Source organism: Pelodiscus sinensis, chromosome 1, assembly GCF_049634645.1.
Source record: "Pelodiscus sinensis isolate JC-2024 chromosome 1, ASM4963464v1, whole genome shotgun sequence".
NCBI classification, from domain to species: Eukaryota; Metazoa; Chordata; order Testudines; family Trionychidae; genus Pelodiscus; species Pelodiscus sinensis.
In genome coordinates this window covers 22,273,262-22,293,743 of record NC_134711.1, presented here as the reverse complement: position 1 = coordinate 22,293,743, position 20,482 = coordinate 22,273,262, and the positions used below count along the sequence as shown (strand labels likewise).

Sequence of the window (20,482 nt, the reverse complement as noted above, 5' to 3'; positions counted from 1 at the left end):
TGGGATTGAAAGAGGCTCTAAATTTTATTTTAAAATTACTTAAAATAAATTTATTTAATTAATTTTTTTATTCTAAGGTCTTAGTGCTTACAGATATAACAAAATACACAATAGAGAAACAGCTATAATTAAAAAAACACAGCCATGTCTTTCCCAACTATGTATTGCACCCTTCTCATATGTACAAAGTCTTTCTTGTCTGACTTGCTTCATTTTTCCCCTACTAGGGAACTCCATGGAAATAGATGAACTTTCCAGTATATCCTCAAGCATAATTGAGTTTGTCCAACCAAAAATAGGATGTAGTAATTTCGAGATTGGAGGATTCCCCACCAAAGTTTCCTTGCTACCAAATCTCTCTATTTAAATCAGAGGTTCTTAACCCAAAAACAGCTACATCTTTGTCACACATCAAAAGCAGTGATCTCTCAGGCAGCTGGGTCTATCATTATTTGGGAACCCATTCTGCAATACTACTCAGGTTGAGTGGCACTTGCTCATAGCTCCATTTGCCTCACTGACGCTACTCATATAGAAAAGTGCCACTCAGTGTGACTAAGAATTTTTTAATTAGGCCCACCAAGAAGTATAGGTTAAAACCAACATCTTAAGTATTGCCTTAAGCATGAAGCACCTCTTAACAGGCCAGCAACTACATTTTGCATGAACCTAAGTATCTGATTGATTCCAAAGTGCAACCTATAAAGAGTGCATGACAACTGACGTGAGAAAAGTATGGATTACTGTAAGGAAGTCTGCACTGAAAAAAAGGGTTGCATCATTTTAGACAAAAACAGAGAAAAAGAGCATTTTCAGGCACAGATGTTACTTGAATATCCACTTGCAGTGAAAGGGCTAATAACATCTTCAAATTTCAAAGCTATTATGAAAAGTAAGTGTTTTGATATAATCCTTTTTATTTCTTTTGGTTTCTTCCTTCCACCTAAAACATTTTCAGTCTTATTTAGATAATTTGAGAGAGTTAGCGGTGAGGAGTCCTGTGGCACCTTATAGACTAACTGAAGTGTAGGAGCATAAGCTTTCGTGGGCAAAGACCCACTTCATCATGAAGTGGGTCTTTGCCCACGAAAGCTTATGCTCCTACACTTCAGTTAGTCTATAAGGTGCCACAGGACTCCTCGCCGCTTTTGCAGATTCAGACTAACACTGCTACCCCTCTGATACTTGAGAGAGTTAGCTTTCATACAAGTACCACAAGTTGTTTGATACCTCCAAACACTTGAGACAAGATGGAGATATACAGTAGGGTGCCATACGTTGAAGGCACTGAAGTCCAGGGGTCTTCATGGACACGTATATCCTAATGACCAGGCCTCAAATACACAGTGAACAGGAAGAGGATAATATAGGATGCAGTGTTAGCTCTTGGAATTTATCTTCTGGTGTCTCTAAAGATATATTTGCACTAGAGTTTTTATTTACCTCAAACACTGATTACTAATTAAGTTTAGGCTTTGAAGAATTATATTTTTAGTGGCAAATGTCAATTTCACCATTTCACAAACCAGTGAAAAAATATTTCCATCAGTGATCATTGAAATTTAAATATAGGCCAGTTAAGAAAACAGCTCTGTAGAATTTAGAGTTTGATTTATAGCTATTTACTTTGTGTATTTTACCATGTGATATTCACAATTTCTCTTTTAACTATTATAAAGATTTTACTTTTTTATACTCAGCATCTGCTATCAATAAATATTATGCCCCATAATTTCTTGCAACTGTGAAAATTAAAATCAATAACATTTAAAAATGCTTACCCATAAATTTTGATATTATTAATTGAAATGATAGAAAACCAAAAATTGAATTCTGCAAAGACTAAAGAAGCTGTTATGTAACACATTTGTGCTAGTCTAGACTTGTCATCAGCATGGAGCAAGCATTCATGAAATGCCTCGACTAGAATGTTCAAACATGTCAGCTGACATAAGCTAATTGGCAATCAATTCATACAAGTAAAGGAAGTCTAATGTACACAAATCTTAAAAAAGGGTCACCCAAATGCCAATCTATCTATTTCTGCTGGGGACTGAAACTCTGTCAGCAATCGCTTAGTACAAGAGGTATCAAAGGCAACTGAATGGAGTTATACAATTAGTCTGATTTATGAACACCAACACCATCCCTTTTTTCCACACACACTCTCAGAAAACATCTGGGTTAAAAGATATGCTTTGCAATATATCCTGAAGTCAGGATACTTTTTCATAGCAATAGTACATGGAATAAAGTTTCAGAGTCAAGAGCACTCCCTAAATAAATACATCTAGGCTACGTCTACACTGGCCCCTTTTCCGAAAGGGGCATGCTAATTTTAAACTTCGTAATAGGGAAATCCGCGGGGGATTTAAATATCCCCCGCGGGATTTAAATAAAGATGTCCGCCGCTTTTTTCCGGCTTGTAGAAAAGCCGGAAAAGAGCGTCTAGACTGGCCCGATCCTCCGGAATAAAGCCCTATTCCGGAGGATCTCTTATTCCTTGAAGTAGGAATAAGAGATCCTCCGGAATAGGGCTTTATTCCGGAGGATCGGGCCAGTCTAGACGTTCTTTTCCGGCTTTTCTACAAGCCGGAAAAAAGCGGCGGACATCTTTATTTAAATCCCGCGGGGGATATTTAAATCCCCCGCGGATTTCCCTATTACGAAGTTTAAAATTAGCATGCCCCTTTCGGAAAAGGGGCCAGTGTAGACATAGCCCTAGTGACCATTCAACCTGAGTGTCTTTCATGATCTCAAACACCTGAGCTAATTTCTCCATAACAGGACACAAATCTTGAGTCAAGTGGGGCTACAAGGTTTTATATCTGCTGAGGACTTGATCCTTTATATCTCATTTCTACATAGTTAAATTGGCAGGGAAAGTCATTGTTCAGCAAACTGTGACTTTCTCTACCCATTGCCCAACGTTTCAGCAAGGCATATTCATGCAGCATTTCAAGATGTTTCATGTATTCCTAACCTGGATAGTCAGTGCTATGTCACTCTTCTGTTCCATCTAGAGAGGAATCAATATCTGTTTTTGTGGGTTCAACAAATATGGAGGCAGCGGACTTCTAGCCAGAAACTATCCAGCTGAAATATCACAAATAATTAGTGCTGGTCAGAGAAGGGATTTTCCCCCATAGAAAATGATGAAAACAACAAAAATGGGTTTTGTATTTTTCTCTCGAAAACTGAAATTCACTTTTTGGAAATGCTACTGCTGTGGTTTTGCTGTATCAAGCTCCCACTCTCTTATATAAGCTGGGCTCTTGGTTGTCCTATAGCTCTCAGGAGCCACCGTCGTCTACTATTTTGGTGAATGAAGTGGTGCATTATGGGAGTTTCTGGCAAAGGTGTATTATGGTAGATGCAGTCCAGTTGGGGAGCTCAGTCTGTGAGCAAAATGGGGACTTTAAGTAACAAAGATCACAAATTCCATGAGACACAGCAGTGTTATAGCTGAATTGAAATATTTCAGAAAATGGAAAATGTTTTGGGGTTTAGCAGGGCTGAAACTTTGCCAGGCTCAGTGGGGCCCCAGCTTCAGGCCCCCAGAACATACTGGACCAATGGCCCTGGGCTCTGGCTGCTGCCAAGGTAGTAGTAGCAGTGGCTGTGAGCCCGAGGCCCTTTTAAATTGCCAGGTCCTGGGACAATTGCCCCCTTTGTTCTTTCAACAGCAGCCCTGGGTTTGGGCGTTCTTTTCTTTTCACAAACTCCCCACCCATTTTTTTCCTGTGGACTCTTTTCACAAAAATGTTTAATCAAAACTCACTATTTACTGTAATAAAACAATTTCTGAGGAAAATTTGCCACCCGTACTATAGATCATACACCAAAGTGCTTTGTGAAGAGTCGTATATGAGGCTCAGTGCAGGAAACTGATAAACTTTCATTAAGATGAAAGGAAGCTGTTTGAAATGACTACTATGCCTACTAGAATTCAGGTCAAGAAAGGGGCTCTCTACAGCGCTTCGTTCTTCTGAATCACAGAGAATTGCACCTGCCTTTTGTCAAGAACGTCTAACTTCAAAGATTAGCAGAGACAAAGCCTGAAAATAAACCCTATTCCAATGTAGGAAAGATGACACACAGGGACCTCATTTAATAAATGTGCTTAGTGATCAGGCAAAATAATGGTCTGAATTCTGGTTGACGGAGCATTTAATGCAGTTCTGCCCTCATGGAGGAAAGAAACTAGTGAAATCAAACAACTTTTGTCATTTTGAAACAGAAAGACACTTAGGACTATATACAAATATGGAATATAAACCCTAATTGCATTGTGTTCTTAATCTCTTGAAAAGAACCAGAGAAACAAAGAACTATCTTTCAAAATGAGAAAATGGATAGAAATAAAATTGATCTAAAAGCAGTGTCTGAAAAAGGCCTCCCACAAGTCCAACTCCTCCTCCATATGATGGGATAGTGGGATTGCTTTTCAGCTCAAAGTATGATTGGTGAGCTATTTGCTCTATGCAGCTATTACAGCCATGAAGGCCTACATGATTTACTTCTGAAAAACCCTGGCTGACAGAGCACTGATTGGGCAGACCAGGTTCATTAGCCTTGAAATTGATCTAGGAGATAGACACGCTGAAAATAAACCTGCAGCCAGCAAGTCCTATACTTGTCTCAGCATTGGCTACTGTTGGAAGATAGAAGACGGGGCTAGATGGATTTTTGGTTTGACCCAGTATGGTCAGTGTTATGTTCTTTACCCCATCACTGGAAACGTTCTTGCTGGCTGAGAGTATGTGCAAGTTTATGCACAACTGCTTGTCCATTTTAAATGAATTTCTGTGTAGCCTTTGACAATCGAATCCAATAACCCTGTGGCAAGGGGAAACAGTGAAAGTGACAGGCAATGGATATTGTCGGAAGTCATAGCCATAAATTTACAGACAAGTTGGTCACTGTGTGTTGACTTGTCTCAGGGTGACACTGTAGTTCAGCAGTATCTCTATTTGCCCCAATGCTCTATTCACAGACAGCACAACCAGTCTCAATCTAGAAAACATGCCTTAAACATAGTTCATCCTGATCAGCCCTGAACAGCCTTTACCTGGAGTTTGTTCCATCATATGTTTGAAATGTAAATAAGCCTTGAAATGTTTCTTTTTGTCTCAATGTTACAACATGGACTCTCCATAAATTCCCCAAGCCTTCAAATCAAACTGACTGTTCTGCTGGGTGCACCATTCTAGTTGTTTGGTAGCTTAAAACACAGTATCATCATTGTTTTACTTGGATAGATGAAATTTGCTGAGGAGGATCAACTGACTGAGGAGAACGTTAGGTACACTTATGGAAGGGATGCCCACAGAAAGACCCATGCATCATGGGAATCAGTTCTGCAATTAGAAAGAACCTTGTTTCTCCTTTGGAGAGCCTATTTATCAGTATAAATGACAGATTGACGAAGCTCCAACTCTCCATGAAAGGTGAATGTTATGCATCACCGGTAAGAGCCTAAGCACTGACAATGACTAACTCTGATGAGGAGAAAGAGCAGTTCTACTAGAAACTAAATGATCTGATCTGACTGACTCCCTATGAAGACAAGTTGACTATTGTGACTTTAAGACATGTATGGCAACAATGTCCCTCACTGGAAGAAAGATGTGGAGAAATTGGAGATGGTCCAGAGAAGTGCAACAAAAATTATTAAAGGTCTAGAAAACATGAGCTATGAGGGAAGACTGAAAGAATTGGGCTTGATTAGTTTAGAAAAGAGAAGACTAAGAGAGACATGATAGTGGTTTTCAAGTATCTAAAAGGGTGTTTATAAGGAGGAGAGAGAAAAATGGTTCTTCTTGGCTTCTGAGGATAGGAAAAGAAACAATGGGCTTAAATTGCAGCAAGGGAGGTTTAGGTTGGACATCAGAAAAAACTTCCTGCCTCTCAGGGTGGTTAAACATTGGAATAGATTGCCCATGGGGGTTGTGGAATCTCCATCACTAGAGATATTTAACAGCAGGTTAGACAGACACCTGTCAGGGATGATCTAGAAGATGCTTGGTCCTGATGTGAGGGTATGGGACTGGACTTGATGATGATTTGAGGTCTCTTCCAGTTCTAGTGTTCTTTGATTCTTTGATTCTATGAATGTTATGGCATATTTGGCAAACATGGCATTGGCAGATTTAACAATAATGATCTAATTTTGCTGATGACATAAGTTGAACATCAATTAATTATCACAAATACTGTCTTGTAGTTCCCCAATAATTATAAAACAACCTGGATGCACACTCATTCATATAAATGGCATCTGATTGAGGGTTGGTCTGACAGTGGGACCTAAGAGATGCCCATATAACCTAGGCATTACACAGAACTGACTGCCAGACTGACCACCATCTTGTTTGAGCAAAGCTTTCCATTCTTATTTGGCTGAAAAGGTATAAAAACAGGTCAGGTGAGCATCAAATGCTGCCCAGCTGAAAGATCCATGAAACACTAAAAAATTTTCAACACAGATAACTGCATTTTGGAATGGTGACGTATCTGCCAAATAGGTATCCCTGCATGATGCAGTCTATAATACTGTTGTGCACTGTGTTGGATACACAAAATGCTAAGGATTAAATTGCTCCAAGAATTGTTTATTCCCTCATCCAGCACAAGAAACTTACTATTGATGTCAATAGTAATTAACATGTAATTATGTAGATTGATAGGACTTAGGAAATTTTAATGGAACACCAGACAAAATTCTGCAATGCTGATAGATATCTATAGAGGGTGACAGATGGCACAAGAAGAGGATTATTTAGATCTTTAACTATGAATTCTTGTGTTTATCAGTTTGTCACATAGGTTTATTGTTGTTTAAAAGTAAACTCTGAGGCAATTACTATAATGATACCAAATTCATAATTGCATCAAATTTGTGTAAAACATATAACAAATTATTTAGATTATATAATTATGTTTAAGAACACAGGTAATGATTGGATGACAGTTTCTTATGCAGCACCAGAAAAACTACTCTGCTTATTGAGTACATTGAAATGTTTTCAAACTTTAGCAGACTGAGGCAATTGAAACATTTTTTCTTTGTCCAAATGCCACAAATAATATATGCAGTGTTGTAGCCATGTCTCTCCGAGAATATTAGTGAAACAAGGTGGGTGAGGTAATATTTATTTAAACCAACTTCTGTTGGTGAAAGAGATATACTACGTCTAGACTACATGCTTCTGGCGACAGAGGCATGTAGATGAGGCTACCAGGCATAGGAAAATGAAGCGGCGATTTAAATAATTGCCGCTTCATTTAAATTTACATGGCTGCTGCGCTGAGCCGATCAGCTGTTTGTCGGCTCAGTGCGGTAGTCTGGACGCGCGGGTGTTGACATCGAAGGCATTTGTCGACCACCCAGGTATGCCTCCTGGGATGAGGTTTACCTGGGTGGTCGACAAATGCCTTTGATGTCGACACCCGCGCGTCCAGACTACCGCGCTGAGCCGACAAACAGCTGATCGGCTCAGCGCAGCAGCCATGTAAATTTAAATGAAGCGGCGATTATTTAAATCGCCGCTTCATTTTCCTATGCCTGGTAGCCTCATCTACATGCCTCTGTCGCCAGAGGCATGTAGTCTAGACGTAGCATAGTTTACACACAGAAGAAGAGCTGGACAGTTCATCTCTCTCATCAGCAGAAGTCTAATAAAATATATTATCTCACCCACCTCATCTCATACGTAAGTATTGCATGTACTGTACCAACTTTCTGCTTTAAAATTGCAAAATTAATGCATTAACTTTTCACCTTTGAAGATCAACATTTATATCCTGACTTGTAGCACTAACAACATGAGATTGACATTATTATGCAAACTCCTAGTAGACATTTGTCTACAATATGTCACATCAACAGTGAATACGACACAGTATAGCTCTCTGTACAAAGAAGGCCAGGAACTGACATAAAGCTTGCCAAGACTGCGATACACTGGCAGGACTATTTGGAGACACTTGCACTTCATATTCCTACACCGTACCAAGTTCAAGATGCTGCAACTGGTCTCCCACTTCCCAACGGTTCTTTACAAACACGGCTTTAAATTGTTTTTAAGCACACAGTGCACTTACGAATTTTGAAAGCATCCAAACATGTTTTTATTTAAATTTTAAAATGTCCTTCCTCCCACAACATTCACTCTCAGAAGAGCTTGTGTAATGTGCTTCTATCCAGACTATACTTGTCACTAATGTTATTTAGATCAATGAACAAACTGATGAGTGCGATTCAGGCCAGCACACTCCAATTTTTAGCACACTACATTGAAATAATCACAAATTGAAACAATGTGATGGAGTTGCATCAAATCTTCACCTCATTCCTAATGATCTTTCACCAGCTCCAGAGGTTATTTCAGGAGCTGTTCAATGTACCGTGATACAATCTCACAGACTATGAGAATGTCCAGATGAACAGGGACAATCATGAAAAACAGAACAGATGATCAACCCTTAATTGCTTGAAAATTCAATATTATTATTATTATTATTATTACATTTTAACTTATAGGACCTCCCAAAGAACTTAGGGTCTAATTAGACAAGCTAGAGAGACAACAGAAATAGCCCACATAGTGTTGAAAATATTTTTATATTAGGAATGTTGACACAGCTATAACAATATGATATAGTAGGAAAACTGGGGCTCAATATAATAAATATGTTTGTCTGCAATCGTTATTTCATAGTTTCACAATAACATCATTACATAAATGCTGACACTGGAAAGCAAATTCACTCTTGCATATATTCTCTAAATAGTAATTAGAAGGATGAATTTTTGTTGCCTATATGATGTGTTAAGTATCCTCATATCTTCATGACCAACTACATTTCTGAAATTACAGAAATAATTATCCTAATAATTAATAGTACTCATGTATAAATTCATAAGACTTTACTTCTCTTAGAAGTGTGTGTGTGAGGGGGGAGGACAGATTATGAAGGGGGAAAATTGATGTATGTCTGTTAATGAAATATGTTTGGTACTGACTTTTTATCTTAAATAATTTACTGAAAAATAAAAATAGACTAAGTTATATAACAAAGGGTTAAATCTTATGATTGTCTATTCTATTCTATTCTATTCTATTCTATTCTATTTATTGAAAATTTAAGTCAACCATTCAGTAGTGGAGAAAAAGTAAATGTAAGGTTATTTGTGGCTATAGTCAGATAAAAGCTTGAAGAAATTTGCTTTATAATGATAGAAATCATATGAATTTAAATGAGTGTAATTTTGAAAGAGAACTTACAGGCTTTGGAGTTTTCCATGGAGAAAAGAAACCTGAAATAAAGAAAGCAATGTTAGTGAATCTTTCTGTCATATCACTTTACTATGAAATATATAATGGTATAGACAGTATGGGGGTCTATTCTTTCCTTTTTTTGATGCAGGCCTGTAATTTATATTAACATTGATGAGGATTACATATGCATGGTGAGGAGAGATGCTTCCCAAAGGATCTAATAGCTATTAACTAAAAGCAAGGCTCAAATGGACAAAATTTCAATCTAGTGCCCAGTAAAAAAAAATGGAAGGACTCCTAATGGCATCAGATAAAGCTCTAAATCATCTATTTCAAAGAACCAAACATAGTAAAGCAGCATTTCAAAAGTTTTGTTAAAACAAACTCTTATAAGAAAAGACGAATCACTATGGCTCACAAAAATAATACCTCGACAAGTTAACTGATGCTTTTTGTTTTACTTGGTTCCTCCCCCTGCAGAAACAAAAGCTGCCAGTGAGATACTACTGCTTCATTTCATCATGTTATTTATTTTCCTGGTTTTTGGTACATGACTCATCTTATTGACTTATTATGACTTAAAACCTGACATAACCTTGTCATAAAACTAGATCGCTTAAAATGCACATTTAAAACATTGTAATTGCTTTGTATTGCAGCACAATGTGCAAAAGAATTTTAACTACAAAATTAATACATAGATAAGTTAAGGAAAAATTAATTCAAAAGAATAGAGGGTCAAATTTTTCAAAAGGATAACTTTCCCTTTGCAGGCTCAATTTTCGTCCAAAAAGATGTGTACTGTAATTTGATTGTGTATCTCTAACTCCATGCTTACAAGCTAAAATCATGTAGTCAGAGGCACAATTCATTTTGTGAGGGAAAAATATAGCCTCAGACTAGTTACTCAAAGCAGGCCCACCAGCAGGGACAGCAGTGGCCTCAGGCGGTCTGCTTCTGAAGATGTCCCTTCCACCCAAGGCCTTGCCCTTTCCAGGAGCATGAAGCTGCCCCTCCCCCACCTTGCCCGGGGATCTGGTGAGTCTGTCGGCTCATCTGACTCAAAGAGAGATAAGGCCTCTGCCCCTCACAAAATGATCTCCAAATATGAATTTTGATGATAACACTATCTTAACTATTGTTCTCTTTAAAGAGCCTCAAGGAAACAGCTAAACTAAATAAAAATAATAGACTCTCAGGGCACATCTACACTAGCTCCCTAGATCAATCTAGGGAGGCTAATGAAGGTGACCGAAATTGCAAATTAAGCCTGGGATTTAAATATCCTGCGCTTGATTTACATGTTCCCAGCCAATTGCCATTTTAGAAATTGACTAGCCCGAAGTAACTGCCTCATCTACACACGGCAGTGAAACGGGATTCTGATTTAAAGCCCTAACTCGAATTAGCTGGTATTCCTTCTGCAATGAGGTTTACCAGCTAATTTGATTTAGGGGCTTTAAATCGGAATCATGTTTCACTGCCGTGTGTAGATGCGGGCAGTTACTTTCAACTGCCATAGATGTGATAAAATTTGGAGCAAAAATATTCTGGAATTTATGGTGGAAGTCACTGACAGTATAGCAACTATTATCTGTAAGTTAATAGTATTTTTAAAGCATGATTATACTGTAAAAGTGATTCTGAAAATAAAAAGATAAGTTAGAGAAAAAAAATGTATGACATTAGGGGTTCATGTTTACTATTTATTTAGATCTTTCATATAAAAGATGTGCAGTTTACACACACACACACACACACACACACACACAAAATCCCCCCTGTAAACTAAAGCTATGAAGGCAAATTGGATAGCTCTGGTTTGCACATCAGCTCCAGATAGTATTAAAGATACTTTAACTGAAGGTTAGCTAGCAATTCTTGAGATCAGTGTTTCTCAAAGTGTTCCTCAGGTTGATTTTTAAATCTAAGCAGTGTTTATCAAAGTTTTCTGTCAGTCCACTTTGGTGCAGGCCCAATAGTGGCTTTCCCACTTTGTTTACCTAAAGGGTCCATAGCCATGGAGCGTTGAGGCTCCCATTTGCTCTGGTTCACTGTTTCCAGCCAAGGTGAGTTGCAGGAAGCACAGTGATGCAGGCCAATTAGTGGCTTTCCCAAAGCAGGCTGGCAGAAAACTTTGATAAATTCTGCTTTAGATTTAAAAAACAACAAATAGTCCTGCAGCACCTTAGAGACTAACATAAAACATACAAGGTATCATGACCTTTCGTGGGCACAACCCACTTCTTCAGATGAAGTAGATGCTTTACATGATGTACATGCCAGAACAGAATCCAGCTCACTCTTTCTGGTGTGTTGCTGTTCTGCATGGCAGACAGGAGCCAAAGGCAGGAAAAACCTATTTTCATCCGAAAGTTAAGATGAGACTAGTTACTGATGACTGGGTGTTCTGGAAATATCTATAAAGGTAATACTGTAGTTTAATGCCCATGAATTGTTTTTAGTGAAAATTACAGCTATTCAAAATAAATTCACTGAGGAGAAATTTACTGTACATAATCACTTTTCTGACCATAACTGTACTTTAGTTGTGCTGCCTCAAGCTGTCCATATCAAGAAAATATATAATAAAAATACATACACATATTTATTGACAAAATAAATTACAAATACAATAAAACAGTTTTTTTTATCAATCATTCAATCAAAACTAAAAACATTTGCACTTTAACTCAACTTGGAGATTTGTTGCATAGAGTGCAATGTACAAATGCCAAAGTCCTCATTCAGAAATACTTATTCACTTAATACCTAATTAAGTGATGGAATGCATTGCCATAAGATATCATTGAGGCAAAAACCCGAGAAAGAGACAAAGTGACAGGGCATTTTTATAGATAATAAGCATATCCAGAGTTATAACAGTTAATGTTAACAGACTTTGTAAGAAATATTAAACCTTATATTTCATAGTTCAAAATGGAGTGGGCAATAAGCAGCATGCAGGCTGGGCACAGTTCACCAAGGTTAGCCCCTGCAGGGCCACCAGATGCTTTATTTACCTGCGCATTGCTAGGGATGGCTGCTCGCCGCTCCCATTGGACACATCACCTGGTTCGATTCTGCCTGTTGTCGTTACACAGTGTCATTTAGTGCTATAACCTTTCATCAGAAGAGTTAGTGGGACTCTTTCTTAAACTAGCAGGCCTCAGTCCTAGCTGACCGTGATAGAAACCCAACCATGATTTAGAGACAGGGATGAATTTTTTCTCAGGCCAAAGATTCTTACAGACTCAGGAATTACAGTCCAGTTTGACTTTCTAAGAAGCTTAAACTAAACGCCAATTTTGGGTGAGACTTCATAAAACTAGTTTGCAGTCTTTCCCAGCTCAGGTAGGAAAATCATTTAACATTGGGAACATATATGCTTTGGGAAGATGAGACTATAAAAGCCAACAGGCCTGTATGAAAAAAGCAAAACATTTGGGTAGCCCTGTGTGCTCTCATTGGTGGCTTTTCCTCCATGATCACCCACTAATTCGATTATCTTTCTAGTGATCTGAAGTGGAAGGATGGCTTGATAACTATTACCACTACTAACAGGAGTACAAGATTATGGATTCGTTTCCAGAAGAGCCCCATTTCTCTTCCAGTCAACTACTGGCATGTTTGTTAAAAGCAGTCCCCAAAGGCTGCATTACAGTTGTCATGATGGAGACCAAAATCAGATACTTGTGATGAAGAACAGCCAGAACTACTACATCACAAACTAACTGGCAGGAAAATAAAACAAAAGGTTCACCAAGCACAATGATTATGACAGTCTAAGGACAGGGAAATAAATGTGCTATCTTTTACTACTCCATTACTATTTCAAAATAGCAATCAATTTAAATTGTGTTAAACTATTAACAATTGACATTCAAAATCAATGTAAAATTCTCTTATTGGTTTTAAATAGGAAAACCAAATATATTAACAAAATAAGATGGCTGGTTTTAAAAAGTGTAGAAAAATGCCTTTAAATATTCAGATTTAATGATCTCATAATGTGTTGGCAAAAGGTTGGAATTTTACACATTTTTGATAGATCTCCTTTGCTGTGTCCCACTATTTCATTCACAACAGGACTTTTCTGACCATGTCTACAAATCACATCTGAAACTGTTACTTAAGTAGAGAATCCCAGTAATAGAACAGAAGTTTCAGACTAAAAATCTATTTAGGAAACTATATGTCTTAATGGATATTTTTTCTTTTTGGAGACAAAGGCAAATTCCAGCTTCAGTCTCTCATGCTTCTCCTTTTTTTTTTTTTTTTTTTTTGCTGAGGATATCCTATAACAAAAAACAAATCATATTATGCTTATTTTTATTTTACTGTATCTTTTAATGTATAATTTCATTAGATCATTCATACGAATATTTGCTTATGGATTGTACATTTCAGACACTGTTATGTAATTACTGTGAAGAATTTAATTTCTTAGAAGCAATCTCACCAGTAAGCTTTGCAGTGTTGTAAAATTGCATCCAATTTCAGTTTCTTTTTCAGTGATGGTCCTCTCACACTGTACATAATACCAGTAATGTGCTGCTGCCCATATAACTTGCTGCCCGTTCTTCCATAATTCAGCTTTGTTGGTTATGGGTAAGGTGCTATGGTCCCCATTCTGGATCCCTTTTGGATGGAATTCTGTCTCCATTATTCTTTTTTAAACACTATAGAGAACAATTTCTAAAAAAAAATCCTTTATTTATTCCTCAAGAGATTTTAAGCAATTAATGTGGAAGGTGCCAAGAAGCATGGTCTTTTGGGAACTGGTGTGGCTTTTATTCCCATTAGTCTTTGTTTAAAATGTATTCATATAAGTAAATTAGAGGCTATAAATAGTTAATAAATTTCCACAACTGACTGGGTAACAGTAGGCGGAACGAAAGAACTTTAATATCCCAAAGACAAGACCATCTCAAGTAAGGAAGGGAATGTTTAAGCTACATCATCTTCATTCTACTGCATTCAGCACATTGATGATAATGGCATTCTTTTTGTCCATTAGCTTGTGCTGGGTTTCTGCTTTTTTGACATATGAATGCCTCCATGCATATAGCTTCCTGAGCCAATCTGTCCAAAGCACTGCACAGATCTTGTCACATGGAGATGTGGTGGGAAATGAACAGATGGTTGATCAGCACTTTCCAGAGTGTCACTCGACTCTGTGTACATCTTTTTGAAGTCCATGTGATGTTAGTTTACTTAACTCAAACAAAAGTTTTCCTTTCCAGAAAAGTCACCATTTTAATTTATTTTTACAGTAGATTTTTTGGCATTTCTCTCCCTGATTAAAAATATGGGTACTTCAGATATTTGGCAATTGACTAATCTGGGCCTGATTTTTGGAGGGCTGAATACTTATAGTTCCCATTGACTTCAAGTGAAGTCATGGGTGTTCAGCTTCTCTTAAAATTATGCTCTTTATACACTTGAAATAGCAGCAGGTAGAAAACAATTTCCTATCATTCACAGGGAACTTGACTCCAAATTTTGTGCAATTATCTTTTGTTGATTTTTACTAAGCAACTATGGATTTGATGTAAAGATTTTAATCTACTGTTATTTTATACAAAGGGTAGCAAATATCTCCTCAGGTAAAGTTACAAAAATACTCCAGAAAGAGAAAGAGAAAGAGAGAGAGAGAATATTGCCTGATGTAAAAAGAATAAAGATTAAACATTAACTCAATTAACATTCAAATATCCTTTCAGAAAAAAACAAAAACAAAACAAGTAGATTAAGCAAATTTGATTAATTCATATACTATAATAAATAAAAGCTTAAATGGTGACAAAGTAGATGGAAGTAACTTTATGAATAAAAAATATGAGAGGGAGTTTGAAATTACCATGAGAGTTTTAAAAAGTAAGGTGATTGTACTGAATGGCACTCACTAATACAGTTTCTACAGTTCTAACAAAACATATTATTATACATGGAAAATGACAAAATTCAGAGACCCTTTCTTTCTGGATTTAAAGAATAAAGAATCAAAATTGTCTGCTAGCAACATCAATAAAGTTCTTTACCTTGTAATTAAGAGTAGCTGGGAGAAGACTGGTAGCTCCTCAAGCCTAGCTATCTAGTCCTGTAATCCAGTCTTCCTTTAGAAAGGTGGTGCTATGCCGCGGAGGATCCCTTCTGGTGAAAATGCAAAGGCAATCTTGAATCTCTTGTGCTTGCTGCCCAAAAGTGGCCTTTGGTGAGGATATTATCTGAGATGATGTTTTAAAGTCAATGAAGCCCACATTAGAGACAATGTGAACGGGGGATCACAATTGACTCTGCCCAATGTGTTTTAGCTAGAGCTCTCTCCATGTGAAGCATGACAGATGTCAGTGGCACAGTGAGCAGTAGATGTGATACACTTTTGCCTGGTGGAATACCAAGATCATGGCTGGTTGTAGTGTACCAATTATATCATATGCATGGTCAGTTTAATAACAATCATTTAATATTCCCTCCCCCCTTAAAAAATCTCTTTTGGCACACTCCAAAGTTACAAATACAGTATTTCCAGCAAGTGGCTTACATCAATACAAATGTGTTCAATAGCTGATTCTTTTGGTGGTATTTTGGCGGCATTTTGCCTCATGCTTAATTATTGGTCTATTGGTCATCAGTATCAGCAGGAATCAGAGAATACACTGGAAATAGTACTTGGGTCTGATTCTCCACTGCTTTTTGCCTGAACAGCCATTCACACCTGTGTAAAGTGAGTGTGAAACACAACTATGTATCTTTTACAATCCTTTATGGAGGTATAAATGAACGAAGTAGAAAATCAGTCAGGTCATTAGCTCCAATAACAAGGAAGTATTTCCTGTTGTTCACCTGTGCCACAACTGATTTAGGAATGGCATGAGCTCTGACTTAAGTCCCATCCAGTATATCTTGGCTTCAAGTTACATAGTTCCTAAATTATTAGAGTGGGGGTTTAAAATAGAGGATTCTCAGAGATGATATGGAGGCCAAGGAACACTTTGACAAATTTAATATCTGATTGTCCTCCATCAGACCTTGACCACTGCCTTAAATGAGTGCAGGATCGAGTCTTCAATCCATGATCACTTTCTTAGCATAGGAGTATGGCTTGTGCAACTCCTGAAGTGCTGCTGACCAACTGTTTTCAAGCAATATTTTATCAATAATTTCCAGACACTGAAAAGCAGTTAAAGATAAAGAAGGGACTGTTCAGACACAGAAATGGTATGAATTTGCCAAGCTCCCATTGATTTGCAGTGTAGGTTAGGTACTTTTGAAAATTTCTAAATACAACCCAGAATCTGTAATTACAGCTACAATCATTTACAAGGTCTCACTTTTGTTGAAGGCATTCTGAGTGGTATGTTTGCCAGCAAGAATTCGGCCATCAGTAAAGGTCAGAAGCTAGTATGGAAATGAGTTAATTTATATTCAAATGAATACACTGCCATTCATTTTCTCTGGGTTTCATTTTTTGTGAACTGCTTAACAATGAGTGATGTAAAGGAGTTTATGAAATTTGTTAAAAATAATCACTAAAGACCAGTTCCCTATTCTTAATTTGAATACGAAGCAGTGTATTTTCTAAGCAAATATGAATTAGTACACAATTAGAATGAACAGTTTCTTATTATTCAATGGAAAAGAAACTGAGAAAAATTAAAAGTTTTAAAATATTCCCTACTGCCAAACAAAAATTTTTTTGTGCTAAAAGTCAACAGCTGCTTAGAAAGTCACTAGGAATGAATTAGTGGCCCTCTGTAGAGAACTGACTTTCTAGAACAATTTTGGCTCATTTTTTGACACTGTATTATTTTCTTCTTCTGTTTTCTCAGACACTAAGGGTGTGTCTAAACTACATGGCTCTGTCGATGGAGCCATGTAGATTAGGCTGATCGGCAGAGGGAAATGAAGACGTGATTTAAATAATCGTGGCTTCATTTAAATTTAAATGGCTGCCGCGCTGAGCCGACAAACAGCTGATCAGCTGATTGTCGGCTCAGTGCGCTAGTCTGGACGCTCCCGCGCCGACATGAAAGCCCTTTATCGACCTCCCCGTTATGCCTCGTAGGATGAGGTTTACCGGGGAGGTTGATAAAGGGCTTTCATGTTGACAGGGGAGCGTCCAGATTGCCCCGATCTGACAACAAACAGCTGATCGGCAGAGTGGGGCAGCCATTTAAATTTAAATGAAGCCACGATTATTTAAATAGCGGCTTCATTTCCCTTTGCCGAACAAACAAATCTACATGGCTCCGTCGACGGAGCTATGTAGTCTAGACGTACCCTAATTAAAGAACATATTCAATAAAATATTTCTTATGGCAATGCAAACTTCCATCGAGATCCTAGAAGTTGCCCAGCAGGGATTTTTTTTAGCAAGACATTTGCCCACTAACTTGAAAAGACAGAGAAACAGGATTTAGGCTTTTGTCTTTGATGACAGAAGATAACAAAGCAGATCTGAGTAGAAGATCAAGACCTGAGGCCCTTACTCAATTATAATTTGGGGTCTGATTCTGCACATGCTACTGGGTTTAATCCCATCTTCTCTACTAGGATGTCTTATGTTAGTGAGCACTATGCTAAGTAGTAAGAGTTTTCAGGATCAGGCCATTATTCATTAAAAGCTAAGGACTCAGGATTTGGCCCCTGTCTTAATCAGGCGTGCTGACCAGCACCTGGTGACTAAGGGATTAACTCTGTACCTAACAAGGTATCAGGTGGTCAGCCAATAACAATGCAGGTAGGAATTTCAAACTGGAAAAGAGGGGGTTTCTCTCTCTCTCTCCTTTGAGATTCAATGCAGTTTTCTCCCAAGTACTGAGAGAGTCAAGAGATGCTTCTCTCTCCAAGAATGGACTTTTAAAATGTGTAAGTAGGGAAAAGTTTAGATAGTCCATCAGGGTTTGTTGTTTTCCTTGTCTGGGGATTTGGAAATAATGTCTACGCTTTTTAAGTGTTTTTTCCCCTTTTGTAACTAAGCCCAGGGACTTTCCCTGAGTATCTATATCAATGGTGGCTCTTTCCATCTAGCTAATTTACTATGCTTGCAACTGTAATTTTGTTTTGATAATAAATGATTGTTTTTTTTTTCTAATTAACCAGTATTGGTTGATCTTTGTGTCCCCGGAAGGTGTGTCTGTGTGTATCTGCGTGCCTCTGACTAAGGGGTCAGCTACCAGAGATTGCAGCTTGTTTTTCTCTTTTCTTTTTAAAACTCTTTTGGGGAAAAAGAGCTTGGGGTATCTTTGGGGTTGGTTTCAAATGTCCACCCCTATTTGAGGGTTCAAAAGCACTTGATGGCACCAGCGGATTTCCCCAAAATCTAGGTTTTAGGATTTTTTTTGGGGGGGGGGGAATTTTGTACCAGAGTCTGTAGAGGCAAAGTTTTGGAGTGCTCTTGTGGGCCCCTAACTGCTGCATTTGTCATGCCAGAGTGAGGAACAGCCTTGACACCAAATCTGATGCTCTGCTTTCAGCCTAATTTTCCAAGTTGGTCTCTGTCTCACAGAAACAGGGTCAATGTTCACTGGCATGATAGACTTACAGATCTCTTGGCCTTCCACATGGAATCAGATGTTAAGTTCACTGGTAGATTACAAGTGTCCACAGTGTCTAGAGATGGGAGTTTACCTGCCATCTCCTGCATTCCACAGAGATTCACTGCACAGCTGTTCTGCTCTGCATACTTAGCTACACAGTCTTTCCTCTGAACCTAAGACACACACTGTCAACTCACACAATCAAACTGGAAACATTCTTGTCCCAGCAACACATGCTCCCCAGCAAGCTGGACAACCACTGTCCTTTGGTTTCATCTCTCTGGGTATGTTTACACTACAGAGGGTTTTTTTGGAAAAATGACTGTTTTTCCGAAAAAATTTCAATTACGTCCACACTGCAATTGTGTTCTTTCAAAAGAAAATAAAAAAAACAGAGGGTTTTTCCCGACATTGGTAAACCTCTTTCTACGAGGAAGAAGCCTTTTTCTGAAAGAGCTCTTTCGGAAAAAGGCATGTGTGGGCAGGGAAGAGGGAGTTCTTTCACAAGAAGAGGAAAGAGGAAAAAGCACAGGTGCTCTGGTGGCCATCCCATCCATAGTAATCACAGCATACATGTGAGATAGCGTTCATTCAGTCTGGATGCTAACTTTCAAAAAAGCAGATCGCTTTTTTGATGCGCTTTGGCAGTATGGACGCTGTCTTTCAGAAGAAGATTTTTTGGAAGATCTCGTCCGGAAAAGCTTCTTCCGAAAGAAGCCTGCAGTCTAGACATAGCCTCTGGCTGCTTCCACTTCATCTGAAACAACCTTCAATCCCTCTGCAACTTTTTCACAACTGTCCACCTCGGATCTTTCTAAATTCAAGCCGATGGAGTCACTGTTAACAGACACATTCTGTCTTTTAGGCACTGAATCAAGTGTCTCACAAAACAGACCACTGCCTTTTACAGGCACAGTCTCTTCATCTTCCTTAATCAAGCCATTTTCACTCCCTTGAGGCATAGCAAACTGCTTGTCAAATTCACCATAAGGATTCCCTTCCCTATGGGTATGTCTACACTTCCACCCTAGTTTGAATTAGGGTGGCTAATGTAGGCATTCGAACTTGGAAATGAAGCCCGGGATTTAAATATCCCAGGCTTCATTTGCATGTTCCCGGGTGCCGCCATTTTTAAATGCCCTGTAGTTTGAACTACCTGTTACACGTGTCACGGACTAGGTAGTTCGAATTAAAGCTCCTAATTCTAACTACCGTTATTCCTCCTGCAAGGAGGTTTAACAATAATAAAAAAAAGAAACAATAATTTGTCATCAAAACAAAACTACATTTGCAAGCATAGTAAATTGGCTAGATGGAAAGAGCCACCATTGATATAGATACTCAGGGAAAATTCATGGGCTGAAGGCTTAGTTACAAAAAGAAAAAAAAAACATTTAGGGAGCTCAGATATTATTTCCAAATCCCCAGACAAGGAAAACAACAAACCCTGATGGGCTATCTAAACTTTTCCCTACTTACATATTTTAAAAGTCCATTCCTGGAGAGAGAAGCGTCTCTTGACTCTCAGTACTTGGGAGAAAACTGCTTTGAATCTCAAATAAAGGAGAGAGAGAGAGAAACCCCCCTCTTTTCCAGTTTGAAATTCCTACCTGCATTGTTATTGGCTGATCACCCGATACCTTGCTAGGTACA

At 38.1% G+C, this 20,482-nt stretch overlaps 1 protein-coding gene across 19 annotated transcripts in view; it reads right to left on the bottom strand.

Annotated features, from left to right (window-relative positions):
• The window catches only part of MAGI2 (membrane associated guanylate kinase, WW and PDZ domain containing 2), a 1,141,222-nt gene that overhangs the window by 126,241 nt on the left and 994,499 nt on the right, over positions 1–20,482 (bottom strand). For all 19 annotated transcript variants that reach the window (XM_075926597.1, XM_075926590.1, XM_075926502.1 and 16 more), the window contains one exon: positions 9,291–9,322. In XM_075926597.1, coding sequence (XP_075782712.1) covers positions 9,291–9,322 — 32 coding nt within the window. The remainder of the gene's footprint in view (positions 1–9,290; positions 9,323–20,482) is intronic.